This window comes from Eptesicus fuscus, chromosome 24, assembly GCF_027574615.1.
Source record: "Eptesicus fuscus isolate TK198812 chromosome 24, DD_ASM_mEF_20220401, whole genome shotgun sequence".
NCBI lineage: Eukaryota > Metazoa > Chordata > Mammalia > Chiroptera > Vespertilionidae > Eptesicus > Eptesicus fuscus.
The window spans coordinates 691700-705145 of record NC_072496.1 but is presented as its reverse complement, the minus strand read 5'-3'; the positions used below and the strand labels follow the sequence as shown (position 1 = coordinate 705145).

The 13446-nt window shown below is 63.5% G+C and overlaps 1 protein-coding gene across 4 annotated transcripts in view; it reads left to right on the top strand.

Annotated features, from left to right (window-relative positions):
• NAV1 (neuron navigator 1) overlaps positions 1–13446 on the top strand; it is a 112129-nt gene that overhangs the window by 86533 nt on the left and 12150 nt on the right. The window contains exons 10-19 of one of the 4 annotated variants that reach the window (XM_054713133.1): positions 820–1269; positions 2391–2432; positions 3007–3155; positions 5170–5340; positions 6411–6463; positions 7673–7696; positions 7800–7877; positions 10268–10351; positions 12025–12136; positions 12472–12593. In XM_054713133.1, coding sequence (XP_054569108.1) covers positions 820–1269; positions 2391–2432; positions 3007–3155; positions 5170–5340; positions 6411–6463; positions 7673–7696; positions 7800–7877; positions 10268–10351; positions 12025–12136; positions 12472–12593 — 1285 coding nt within the window. The remainder of the gene's footprint in view (positions 1–819; positions 1270–2390; positions 2433–3006; positions 3156–5169; positions 5341–6410; positions 6464–7672; positions 7697–7799; positions 7878–10267; positions 10352–12024; positions 12137–12471; positions 12594–13446) is intronic. The other 3 variants (XM_054713134.1, XM_054713132.1, XM_054713135.1) reach the window with 3 other exon arrangements.

Here is a 13446-nt window from a genome sequence, read left to right as displayed (position 1 = left end):
GAGTTAGGGGTTAGGGTTAGGCTTAGGAGTTAGGGTGAAAGGCATGGGGTTAGGGTTAGGGTTAGGATTAGAGTTAGGGTTAGAGTAAGGATTAGAGTTAGGGTTAAGGTTAGGGTTTGGGGTTAGGGTGAGGGGTTAGGGAGTTAGAGGTTTAGGGATTAGGGTTAGGGGTTAGGGTTAGGGGTTAGAGTTAGGGTTAGAGTAAGGATTAGAGTTAGGGTTAGGGGTTAGAGGTTAGGGTTTAGGGATTAGGGTGAGGGGTTAGGGTTAGGGGTTAGAGTTAGGGTTAGGGCTAAGGTTAGGGGTAGGTATTAGGGTTGGGGTTAGGGTTAGGCATTAGGGTTAGAGTTAGAGTAAGGATTAGAGTTAGGGGTTAGGGTTAGGCTTAGGAGTTAGGGTGAAAGGCATGGGGTTAGGGGTAGGGTTAGGGATTAGAGTTAGGGTTAGAGTAAGGATTAGGGTTAGGGGTTAGGGTTAGGAGTTAGGGTGAAAGGCATGGGGTTAGGGGTAGGGGTAGGGATTAGGGTTGCAGGAGGCAGCCGATCCATGATTCCCTCTCATCCTGGATGTTTCTCTCTCTCCCTCTCCCTTCCTCTCTGAAATCCATAAAAATATATTTTAAAAAAGAAAAAAAGACTCGAGGGGGTCCCCAGCCAGATATCGGGTTTCCTTCTGGCCTCTGTCGTTGGGATAAGCCTCCAGACTGAGCAGGAAGCCAGACGGGAAGGACCTGGGACGGGGACTTCCCCGGCTTCGTGTCCGCCTCCGGCTCCTCCGACGCCTTTATTCTAGACATTTCCTTCTCTCGTCCCGCCTCAGGGCCAGCGTGAAGAGCTTCGTCAAGCCGCCCTCGCTGGCCAACCTGGACAAGGTCAACTCCAACAGCCTGGACCTGCCGCCGGCCGGCGACGCCCTCGCCCCGAAGCTCCCCGAGCTGCACGCGGCCAGCGCGGCGGCCGCCGGGGGCCCCCTCCCGTCCTGCTTCACCCCCAGCCCGGCCCCCATCCTCAACATCAACTCCGCCAGCTTCTCCCAGGGCCTGGAGCTCATGAGCGCCTTCAGTGTCCCCAAGGAGCCCCGCATGTACCCCAAACTCTCGGGCCTGCACAGGAGCATGGAGTCCCTGCAGATGCCCATGAGCCTGCCCGGTGCCTTCGCCAGCAGCGCCCCCAGCCCCGCCCCAGCGGCGCCCCCGGCCGCGCCCGCAGAGGAGGAGGCGGAGGAGCCGGCCTGGAGCGGGAGCCCCCGCGCCGCCGGGCAGGTGGACAGGTGGGTGGAGGGCGGCGGAGCCCGGTCTGAATCCTCCCCGAGTCCCGGCTCCCCCAGGTGTCAGCGGCGAGGTCCCAGGTGTGGCGGCCACCTGGCCACTTTCAATTTTATTATTTTTTTAAATATATTTGTACCGATTTCAGAGAAGAAGGGGGAGGCAGAGAGAGAGAGAAGCATCAAGGATGAGGGAGAATCACGGATCGGCTGCCTCCTGCGCGCCCCACACTGGGGATCGAGCCTGCAAGCCGGGCATGTGCCCTGACCGGGAATCGAACCCGGGACCTCCTGGTTCCTAGGCCGACGCTCAACCCCGGACCCGTGCGGCCCGGGCCGGAATGTTTTTTTTTAACCGACATTAAGTCATGCCATCTGCTTCCCAAATCCGAGGGAGAGGCAGGACGTGGTTTGGTTTTTAAACGGTGCCCCGGACCTCGGATGACTTCACCCAGATCCACGGCTAGCCCTGCCCGGTGTAGGTCCGTGGTTAGAGTGTCGGCCCGAGGACTGAAGGGTCGTGGGTTCGATTCCCGGTCCAGGGCACGTACCTCGGTCGCAGTTTCCCCAGCCCTGGCCGGGACACGTGCGGAAGGCAACCAATCGATGTGTCTCTCTCACGTTGATATCTCTCTCTCCCTCCCTCCCTCCTCTCTCTCCCTCTCTCTCTCTCTCCTTCTCTCTCTCTCTCTCTCCCCCTCCCTGCCTCCTCCCTTTCTCCAAAAAAAAAAAAAAAAAAATCACATAGCTAGCTTGACCTGTCACCAAAAATCCTTTGCTTTCTATGACATCACTTCTATGACATCATTCTTATGACATCATTCCTATGACATCATTCCTATGACATCATTTCTATGATATCGTTTCTGACATAACTTCTGTGACATCGTGGCCTGGTTCCATCCACCATCGCGTGACCTCGGTCGCTCCCACGCCCCGCTTTCCGATCAGAGGGAAAGCACTGAACAATTGAGAGGAATTTCTCAGCTTGGGGGCCGCCTCCCTTTGTTGGTGGACATAGCGGGGCCGACAGTTCTGATTGTCTGTGTTCTAGTCCCTCGAACCCAGGGCCCCGGCCCCGAGCCTCTCAGAGGGGCCCACACGCGTCTCTTGCTTTTCCTCCGCAGCGGCCAGCGGGATCGGAACACGCTGCCCAAGAAGGGACTCAGGTAACCCTGCCCCCACCCCCCCGGGCTCCTGGTGACCGCCCCCAGGCCCCAGCCATGACGGGGGGGGGCGGGGGTCCTGGCGCCCTGCCCCCCACTGCAGTGCCTGGGTCCCCCTCAGCCAGTGCTCCCTCTGGGGACGGAGGAGAAAGAAGCGGGCATCCGGGAGCCACACCCTCGCCTGTGTCCGGGGCACCCCAGTCCTGCCACAGGGCCGCTCGGGGGTTTTCCTCCCTCAGCGTCGAGGGGGGAGCGGGCTGCCTCGGGGTCGTCCGCAGGGGTGACCGCGGGACACAGCCGGGGTTCCGCTGTCCCTGCAGCTCCAGGCCTTCGGGGACCAGGAGGTCTGTCCTGAGCTCTGACGCCCCCATCCCCACCCCTCGGTCCCCCCGGGCGCCCCACGGAGGGGCCCCGGAGTCCTGCAGCCCCTCGTGAGGGCCTGGGGAGCTCGCCCAGTCACCCCCGCTGTGGTTCCCTCCTCGGGGCCCCTCCCCGCTCCCCTTTCTCCACGCCAGCCCCCCCCCCCGACCCCACGTGCCCGTCGCCCAGACCGCGTCCCGCCGCCTCCGTCCGACAGGTACCAGCTCCAGTCCCAGGAGGAGCCGGAGGAGAGGCGACATTCCCACACCATCGGGGGGCCGCCCGCACCCCAGGACCAGGCCGAGCTGCCGTCGCCGCCCGCACTGCCCCTGTCCCTGAGCGCCAAGGGCCAGCTCACCAGCGTCGGTCAGTGTCGCAGCCTCGCGCCCGGCACGGGGGGCGGGAGGGCGGGGGGCCGCCTCGCGGTGCCCGAGTCTGTTCACCCAAAACGAGACGGAGACAAAGGCTAGAAGATCCTGACCGGCCAGCTGCCCCCGGGCCGGCGCCGGGGGTCCTCGTAGCTGCGGGGTCTGAGCGAAGGCCGGGGAAGCGCAGACCCAGGGCCGGCGGCCCCTGCCAGGGCGGAGCCCCCGTCAGTCGGGCTGCAGGGAGGGAGGCGGGACGGCTGGCTGAGGGCCAAGGACCAAGGACGCGATCTGCCTGCAGACCCGGAGAAGCCCAGGGTCCCTCACGGCCTGGGCTGGCCCAGCACCACCCCTGCCCCGAGGGCTGAGCCGCCGACCCCTGCTGGCCACACCCTCTCCGAAGCCAGGCAGGAAGGAAGGATTCTCTCTCTTTTTTTTTTTTATTTTTTAATTTTATTGATTTTTTACAGAGAGGAAGAGAGAGGGATAGAGAGTTAGAAACATCGATGAGAGAGAAACATCGATCAGCTGCCTCCTGCACACTCCCACTGGGGATGTGCCCGCAACCAAGGTACATGTCCTTGACCGGAATCGAACCTGGGACCCTTCAGTCTGCAGGCCGACGCTCTATCCACTGAGCCAAACTGGTTAGGGCTCTCTCTTTTTTTTTTAATATATTTTTTATTGATTTCAGAGAGGAAGGGAGAGGGAGAGAGAGAGAAACATCCACGATGAGAGAGAATCACCGATCAGCTGCCTCCTGCACGCCCCCCACTGGGGATGGAGCCCGCAACTCCGGCCATGTGCCCTGACTGGGAATTGAACTGTGACCTCCTGGTTCCTAGGTCGACGCTCAGCCATGGAGCCACACTGGTCCTGCGAGAAGGAAGGGCTCTGATTCAGAGATGGGGCAGGATGACCCATGGAGGGCGGGCGGGGCCGGCTCGTGTCCCATCTGCACCTGGGGCCACACCGGGAAACCGGGTTTATGCTGCCTGCGGCCGAGGGGCCGGGCTGGGCGGTGATCATCGGTCCGAACTCGCAGGGTCCGGCCATGTGCCGTCCTGCTCTTCATGGACCCGTGTGCAGGGGCGGCCGTCCACCTGCCGGGGGCACAGGAGAGAACCTGAGGGGCTGGGACGGGGGCTCCATGTGGGGTGAGCCCTGAGGCTGTGGCCCCAGCAGGGGGCAGCGGGGAGCGGGCCCCACCCGCCCTGACGCGCACCTGCTCCCTCGGGCGACGTCTCGCGGGGGATGCTGGGCAGGGAGGCCATGCTTCTTGCCGCTTGAGCGTGAAGGTGACCTAGACCCAGGCGGGGGGGGGGGGGGCGGCGGGGGTCTGAGGCCCCGCCCCGTCGCACCCAGGGGGTCCCCCTGGCTGAGCCCCTTCTCCAGCCGGCTCTTTGCACCCCTCCGATCTGAGTCTTCTTGGTCTGGTCTCCGTCCTTGCAGCCGCCTGTGTGGTTTTTTTTGTTTTGTTTTGTTTTGCAGAGAGGAAGGGAGAGGGAGAGAGAGAGAGAAACATTGGTGATGAGAGAGAATCATGGACCGGCTGCCTCCTGCACGCCCCCCCTGGGGGAATGGAGCCCACAGCCCGGGCCTGTGCCCTGACGGGGAATCGAACCCTGACCTCCTGGTTCGTAGGTCGACGCTCAACCCCTGAGCCAGGCCGGCCGGGCCCGCCCGCCTGTGTGTGTTAGTGAACAGAGTCCGTGTTTTGGGGCCACATCCGCGGGATGTGAAGGTTTCGGGACAAGCGCCGGGCCCCCAGCCGAAGGGCCACTCCGGGGCGACCCGCTCAGGGCTCTCTGGTTCCAGCCGGGTCCCACAGACAGCGGCAGGGTCCTCGTCCGTTAGGGCCCGTGCCCCCCACCCCCACCCCCGCCCCGCTGGCCCGCACACCCCTCCTCCCGCCTCCCCCGCCCTCCTGCCAGCCCTGGCGCCCCGTCCCCGAGGCCCTGAGCGCCGGTGACCCTGCGTCTTCTCCCGCCCCCTCCCCCCCTCTGTCCTTCCAGTGAGCCCCTCGGCGGCCACCACGCCAAGAATCACTCGCTCGAACAGCATCCCCACCCACGAGGCGGCCTTCGAGCTGTACAGCGGCTCCCCAGTGGGGAGCACCCTGTCCCTGGCCGACAGACCCAAGGGCATGATCCGGTCGGGATCCTTCCGAGACCCCGCGGACGACGGTGAGACTCCACGCGGCGCGGTTCACGCCCATCCCGGCTCCGCCGGGCCCTCACCCGCCACCCGCCACCGCCCACACGGCCGCCCCACAGACATGACTCACAGCCCGTCACGCAGGGCCATCTCAGCGCTTCCTCCCCACCCTCCCCGCCCTCCTGAGAAGGGTCTGGGGGCCCAGAAACCTTGGGGCTGGGGAGGGGAGTGAGCGTGGGACGGGCTCCGAAGACAGGGCCCTGTCCTCCCCGGGCAGCCGTCTGCCTCCAGCCTCGCGGGTCCACGAGGTCACGCGGGGACACGGGGTCACGCGGGGACACGGGGCAGTACGTAGGGAGGAGATAGGCGTCGCGTGCCTCCTGCACGGATGCTGAGTCCGCCTCAGGCAGGACATGGTTGCCATGGTGTTGGGTTCAGGGTCAGCCTGGGGCCTTCATTGCTTGAAGACTCGCACCAGTTCTCTCCGAGGATTTTGCACCAGATGTTCCTTGTTTTATTTTTATTTTATTTTCATTTAACATCATTTAATACGCTCGTATTGATTTCAGAGAGGGAGGGAGAGAGAGGAACATCCGCGATGAGAGAGAATCACGGATCGGCTGCCTCCTGCATGCCCCACTACTGGGGATGGAGCCCGCACCCCGGCCATGTGCCCCGACTGGGAATCGAACCCTGACCTCCTGGTTCATAGGTCAACGCTTCCCCGCTGAGCCATGCCGGCCTGTTTTTTGTCGAGGGGTCCCCGGGATTCTAGCACGTCCCCCGTGCTGGGAAGTGGAGGCGCGGGGCAGGGGGCAGGGTTGCTCTGTGCAGCGAACACCCCCTTTCCCTCCTAGGCCCCGGCGCCCCCTCGGAGCCGGCCGAGCCAGGGTCCGCCCCCCTTCCCCCCGGGCAGTGTCCCCAAGGAGGAGGCCGCCCTGCTCAGCAGACCCGACCTGCTCGGGGCTCTGGTTCCAGCCGGGTCCCCGTTCTGTTCTTTCTGTCGGCTCCAGGTGCCCGCCCGTCAGTGCCAGCTCCGGCCGGGGTCCCTGCCTGGTCCCCGAGGCCTGAGTTAACACCCCGTTCTTTTCTCTTCCAGTCCACGGCTCGGTGCTGTCCCTGGCCTCCAGCGCCTCCTCCACGTACTCCTCGGTGAGAGCACCCCCGTCTCCTTCCTCCCTCGCCCCCCTGCAGCCTGGGCACCGGGGGGGGGGGGAGCCCTGGGCTGGCAGCTTTGGCCTCCGAGCACCCAGCACCCCTCCCGCCTGCTCTGAGGCTGGAGAGCCCCTGGTCCTAGAGCCCGCTCTGCACCCTGGGGAGCGGGAGGCGTTTGAAGGGAGGTGACGGGGGTCCCCTGGTGCATTCCAGAGGCCCCCCACCCCGTGCAGTCGACCGCACATGCATTTGACTGCGTGTGTGCACTTCACCGCGTGTGTACTTGACCATGTGTGCACTTTGACTGCGTGTGTGCAGTGTACTGCGTGTGCAATTGACCGTGTGTGCACTTGACCATGTGTGTGTAGTTTACTGTGTGTGCGATTGACCACGTGTGTGCGATTGACCGCGTGTGCCCTTGACCGCGTGTGCCCTTGACCACGTGTGCCCTTGACCGCGTGTGCCCTTGACCGCGTGTGCCCTTGACCATGTGTGCACTTGACCGCATGTGTGCAGTTTACTGCGTGTGCCTTTGACCGCGTGTGCCATTGACCGTGTGTGCCCTTGACCGCGTGTGTGCAGTTTACTGCGTGTGTGCCCTTGACCACGTGTGTGCACTTGACCGTGTGTGCCTTTGACCACGTGTGCCCTTGACCGCGTGTGCCCTTGACCGCGTGTGCCCTTGACCACGTGTGCCCTTGACCGCGTGTGCACTTGACTGTGTGTGCCCTTGACGGCGTGTGTGCAGTTTACTGCGTGTGTGCCCTTGACCGTGTGTGCCATTGACCGTGTGTGCACTTGACCGCGTATGTGCCATTGACCGTGTGTGCACTGGACCGCGTGTGCCCTTGACCGCGTGTGTGCAGTTTGCCGCGTGTGCAATGCCCTGGGCTCCCACGCGCCTCCATCCCTGGATCCCTCAGCGCGAGTCTGGGCTCTGCCTTCCCGTTGGGGGCAGAGAGCCGAGTCCCAGTCAGGCAGGGTCCTTCCCCTGCCCGGCCCCCACGGAGCTGGCTGCGCACGAACCTCAGAGAAATCCCCGATCCGAGCCCCCGTGTCGGGTCCGGGCCCGGGCGCCGTCTCGGCCCCGTCGCGGCTTCGGCCTCGCTTCTCCACGTCCCCGCCGGCCGCGGCCTGGCTGCCTCCGCTCTGGGTAACCTGCTCTCTCTCTCTCTCTCCCCCCCTCCTCCGCGCTCCCTTCTCCAGGCTGAGGAGAGGATGCAGTCCGAGGTAGGGCGCCCAGCCTCGTCCCGCTCGCCGACGCCCTCCACGCCACGTGCCCCGGGCCCCCCCCCTCCCGCCGCCTAAGCTGTCTCTCTCCTCCTTCTCACAGCAAATCCGAAAGCTCCGGCGCGAGCTGGAGTCCTCGCAGGAAAAGGTGGCCACCCTGACCTCGCAGCTGTCCGCCAACGTGAGTGGGGCCCGGCTCGAGGAAGGGGGGGGGGTTTTCCTGAGCGTCCCCGGCCCCCCCCCCCCACCCCCGCTCGGAGTCTCGATTTTATTAAGAACCATTCTGGCCCTAACCGACGTGGCTCAGTGGATAGAGCCTCAGCCTGCAGGCTGAGGGGTCCTGGGTTCAATTCCGGTCAAGGGCATGTACCTTGGTTGCAGGCACATCCCCAGTGGGAGGTGTGCAGGAGGCAGCTGATCGATGTTTCTCTCTCATCGATGTTTCTGACTCTCTATCCCTCTTCCTCCCTCTCCGTAAAAAATCAATAAAGTATATTAAAAAAGAACCATTCTGCCCCTCAGCTAAGCGGTGCGTGTGGAGGGGTTCGTGCCCGATGGCCTGGAACTCCCCAGAGAAAGAACAGGGGTTGCTATCCGCGGTTCTGGGTGGAGCTGGGCACAGCCTAGCCATCGGCCATGGGCAGGAATCCGTAGAGATTGTTTTTGGGGTTTTTTAATAATTTTTTATTGATGTCAGAGAGGAAGGGAGAGGGAGAAAGAGAGAGAGAGAGAGAAACATCCGTGATGAGAGGGAATCATGGACCGGCTGCCTCCTGCACGCCCCCCACTGGGGATGGAGCCCTCAACCCGGGCCTGTGCCCTTGACCGGGAATCGAACCGTGACCTCCTGGTTCACAGGTCGACGCTCAACCCCTGAGCCGCCCCGGCCGGGCCAGGCGAGCATCTTCTCCCTTCAGGCCTGGTCTCCCCACCCCTGGAGACGGGGAGGGCCGAGGCCGCCCCCCGCTGGCCTGGCTGCCGTCGCTTGGCCGAGCCGAGAACATAAGCCTCCTTCTCCCCCGAAGCTGTAAACACCAGCTGAGCCGGATCCGGGGAGCCGTCCAAGCGCTGGCTTCCTCTCTGCTTCCTCCCCGGGGAGCACAGCTGTGGGCCCGGCTCTCCCCTCCGCGTCGGGGAGGAGACGCCTCGCCAGGACCTCGCATGTTTCCCGTTTTCTTTTCTTTTTTTTAAAAAAAATGTATTTTATTGAATTTTTACAGAGAGGAAGGGAGAGGGATAGAGAGTTAGAAACATCGATGAGAGAGAAACATCGATCAGCTGCCTCCTGCACACCCCCCACTGGGGATGTGCCCGCAACCAAGGTACATGCCCTTGACCGGAATCGAACCCGGGACCCTTCAGTCCGCAGGCCGACGCTCTGTCCACGGAGCCAAACCAGTGACGGCCCGTTTTGTTTTCAACAGCCGTCCCTTCGCACACGGACCGTTCTCTTTCTTCTCTGATCCCCAAGCCTTCGATTCATTTATTTTTTAAAATATATGTTTTATGGATTTCAGAGAGTGGAAGGGAGAGGGGGGGAGAGAGAGAAACATCCATGGTGAGAGAGAATCCTGGATCGGCTGCCTCCTGCACGCTCCCCACTGGGGATGGAGCCCGCAACCCGGGCACGTGCCCTGACCGGGAATCGAACCCTGACCCCCTGGTTCCTAGGTGGATGCCCAACCCCTGAGCCACGCCGGCCGGGCATCCCGAGCCCTCGATGGAGATGTTGTGCTTGGTTTGCTTGAAGCTCGGATTAAGTCCTTTTTTCGGCTCGTGGGAACTTATAAGAAGTTGTGATCTACACGAGAAACCCCTCCTCCCTCCCTGCACCCCACGCCCCGAGGCGGCGGCCGGGGTCAGGGCCTGCTCAGCCCAGGAGGTTCACGCCCGGGAGACTCTTGGTGGGAGGGAGGAGAGAACATTGGTGTTCTGCTCACTCACAGTCGGGCTGCCGGCCATCGCGCTGTCGGGCTGGGCGAGGGCCAAGGACACGAATCCAGGGGCGGATCGCTCCTGGAACAGGAAGTTCCCTTCGGCTTAAAGCAGAACCAGCCAACAGCCCGGGGGCACAGGTTCTGCATCTTCGAGAGGAGTCTTGCTGAGGTCGTGGCCTGTCCTCCAGCAGGAGGCATGGTGCCAGGCCCCGGGGCGGTTCCGTGGTTCCCGGCAGGAGCCCGGCCAGGCCAGCGTGGCGCAGTGGTTGAGCATCGACCTGTGAACCAGGAGGTCACGGTTCGATTCCCGGTCAGGGCACATGCCCGGGGTTGTGGGCTCAATCCCCAGTGGGGGGCGTGCAGGAGGCAGCCGATCCATGATTCTCTCTCATCACGGATGCTTCTCTCTCTCTCTCCCTTCCTCTCTGAAATCAATAAAAATAAAAAATTGTAACAAAAAAGAAGCTGGTCCCCCCAGAAGGAGCTGAGTGCACCTCATCCGTTCAGGGAGATCCGTTTCAAAGTCCCCTAGAAGCTCTGAGACAGGAGATCCGCTAAACTACGTCCCGGTCAGTCTCCCCGCACCCCCCACCCCCGTCCTCCAGCCTCAGGGCCTCCTGTGTCCTTGTTCCAGGCGAACCTGGTGGCGGCGTTCGAGCAGAGTCTGGTGAACATGACCTCCCGCCTGCGGCACCTGGCGGAGACGGCCGAGGAGAAGGTGAGAGGCCGCACGCCCCGTGCCCGGTTCTCCCTCTGTCACCCGAGCTCTCAACCTGCCTCTTAAGAAAGCCGTCCCGGTTCCCCATTCCCTGTGCCATGTCTGGTAGGACACCCGTGCCCATCCTATCGCCCGGCACACAGTAGGTGCCCCTCCTACCACCCGGCACACAGTAGGTGCCCCTCCTACAAACCAGCACACAGTAGGTGCCGCTCCTACCACCCGGCACACAGTAGGTGCCCCTCCTACCACCCGGCACACAGTAGATGCCCATCCTACAAACCAGCACACAATAGGTGCCCCTCCTACCACCCGGCACACAGTAGGTGCCGCTCCTACCACCCGGCACACAGTAGGTGCCCCTCCTACCACCCGGCACACAGTAGGTGCCCCTCCTACAAACCAGCACACAGTAGGTGCCCCTCCTACCACCCGGCACACAGTAGGTGCCGCTCCTACCACCCGGCACACAGTAGGTGCCCATCCTACCACCCGGCACACAGTAGGTGCCCATCCTACCACCCGGCACACAGTAGGTGCCCATCCTACCACCCGGCACACAGTAGGTGCCCATCCTACAAACCAGCACATAATAGGTGCCCATCCTACCACCCGGCACATAGTAGGTGCCCCTCCTACCACCGGGCACACAGTAGGTGCCCCATCCTACCACCCGGCACACAGTAGGTGCCCCATCCTACCACCCGGCACACAGTAGGTGCCCCTCCTACCACCGGGCACACAGTAGGTGCCCCATCCTACCACCCGGCACACAGTAGGTGCCCATCCTACCACCCGGCACACAGTAGGTGCCCCTCCTACCACCCGGCACACAGTAGATGCCCATCCTACAAACCAGCACACAGTAGGTGCCCCTCCTACCACCCGGCACACAGTAGGTGCCCATCCTACAAACCAGCACATAGTAGGTGCCCCTCCTACCACCCGGCACACAGTAGGTGCCCCTCCTACCACCCGGCACACAGTAGGTGCCCCTCCCGCCACATAGTAGGTGCCGCTCCTACCACCCGGCACACAGTAGGTGCCCCTCCTACAAACCAGCACACAGTAGGTGCCCCTCCTACCACCCGGCACACAGTAGATGCCCATCCTACAAACCAGCACACAATAGGTGCCCCTCCTACCACCCGGCACACAGTAGGTGCCCATCCTACAAACCAGCACATAGTAGGTGCCGCTCCTACCACCCGGCACACAGTAGGTGCCCATCCTACCACCCGGCACACAGTAGGTGCCCATCCTACCACCCGGCACACAGTAGGTGCCCATCCTACAAACCAGCACATAATAGGTGCCCCTCCTACCACCCGGCACACAGTAGGTGCCGCTCCTACCACCCGGCACACAGTAGGTGCCCCTCCTACCACCCGGCACACAGTAGGTGCCCCTCCTACCACATAGTAGGTATCACTCCTACCACCCGGCACACAGTAGGTGCCCCTCCTACCACCCGGCACACAGTAGGTGCCCCTCTACCACCCGGCACACAGTAGGTGCCCCTCCTACCACCCGGCACACAGTAGGTGCCCCTCCTACCACCCGGCACACAGTAGGTGCCCCTCTACCACCCGGCACACAGTAGGTGCCCCTCCTACCACCCGGCACACAGTAGGTGCTCTGCTCCCAGCCAACGACACTGTTCCACCTCTCAGGACACCGAGTTGCTGGATCTGCGAGAAACCATTGACTTCCTGAAGAAGAAGAACTCGGAGGCCCAGGCAGTCATCCAGGGAGCCCTCAACGCCTCGGAGGCCACGCCCAAAGGTGGGAGCGCCAGCGCCAGGCCGAGGGGGCAGGGAGCGGGGAGAGGAAGGGGCCTGGACGGGCACGAGCAGGAGGCAGCCCCTCGATGTCCCTCCCTCCCATCGATGTGTCTCCCCGTCTCTCCCTCTGCCTTCCGCGCTCCCTAAAAATCCCACGGGAGGTCGTCCTCGGGGGAGGATGAACCAGCAGCAGCAAAACGTGACCCGGACAGGAATAGGGGGGGCCCAGGGGTGGGGCGGTTCCCTCTCCCCCACCTCCCGCCCCGGGCCTTGCCCGCGCCCCACGCCTGCGCGTCGGTGAACCCAGCCCGTCCGTGCCCCCCTCCCGCCCCCCAGAGCTCCGGATCAAGCGGCAGAACTCCTCCGACAGCATCTCCAGCCTCAACAGCATCACCAGCCACTCGAGCGTCGGCAGCGGCAAGGACGCCGACGCCAAGAAGAAGAAGAAGAAGAGCTGGGTGGGTGAAGGGTCACGGGGTCGGGGGGCCGACGCGGGTAGAGCGTGGCGCCACCCCCCCTCCCCCTCAGCCAGGGCGCGGGTCCCCCCGGGAGCCCCCGAGACGTAGGCCCTCGGATCGCCAAGCCCCGAGGCCATGCCCGCTCGGGGCGGGTTCTGCTAACGCCTTCCCGCGGCCCACACCCGCGTGTCCCGGGGCCGCCCCTCCGGCCGCCCGGGGCCGCCTTCCCGGGCTCTCGTCACGGGTCAGCTCAGATGTTTGTCGGCAGAAAGGGAGCCCTGGGGTCCCCGCCCCGCTCCGGCCACGGTGTGGAGGGAAGAACCCCGGACAAAGCCCCTCATTCTAGAATCTAGATGCTCCCGGGGGCCATGTCTTCCGCTTTTCGGTGTTGGTGGAACTCTTTCCGATGCCTTCCAAAGCCGCCCAGTCCCCCGCGGCCGGCGGCGGGGAGGGGCCCCCGGTCCGTAGGACCGGCCCCCGGACGGCTGTGCGGGGCAGGCAGGGACCTGCCGTGCGGAACACGTGATTAAGTGTTGCTTCTTCTTTCTCCCTCCCCGCCCCCCTCCAAACGCTGACTTCACGTCCCCATTTTTTTCCAGGTCTATGAGGTAAGAGACGTGGCTCCCCGCCCCTGTCTTCTCTTTCCTGCGCCATGCCCCCCATGTCCACAGCGGCTCTGCCCCCCAAAGACCGACCGGCCGCTCGTAAAACTAACTGTGAGGGTCCCCCAGAGCTCCCGGCTCCCCCCACTGCATGGTCCGGCCACAGCTGCCCCCCCCCCCGAAACCCCCAGCAAGAGGACTGGCCCTGGGGGGCCGGGGGAAGGTCATGGTCACGTTCTGCCCCCCGGCCC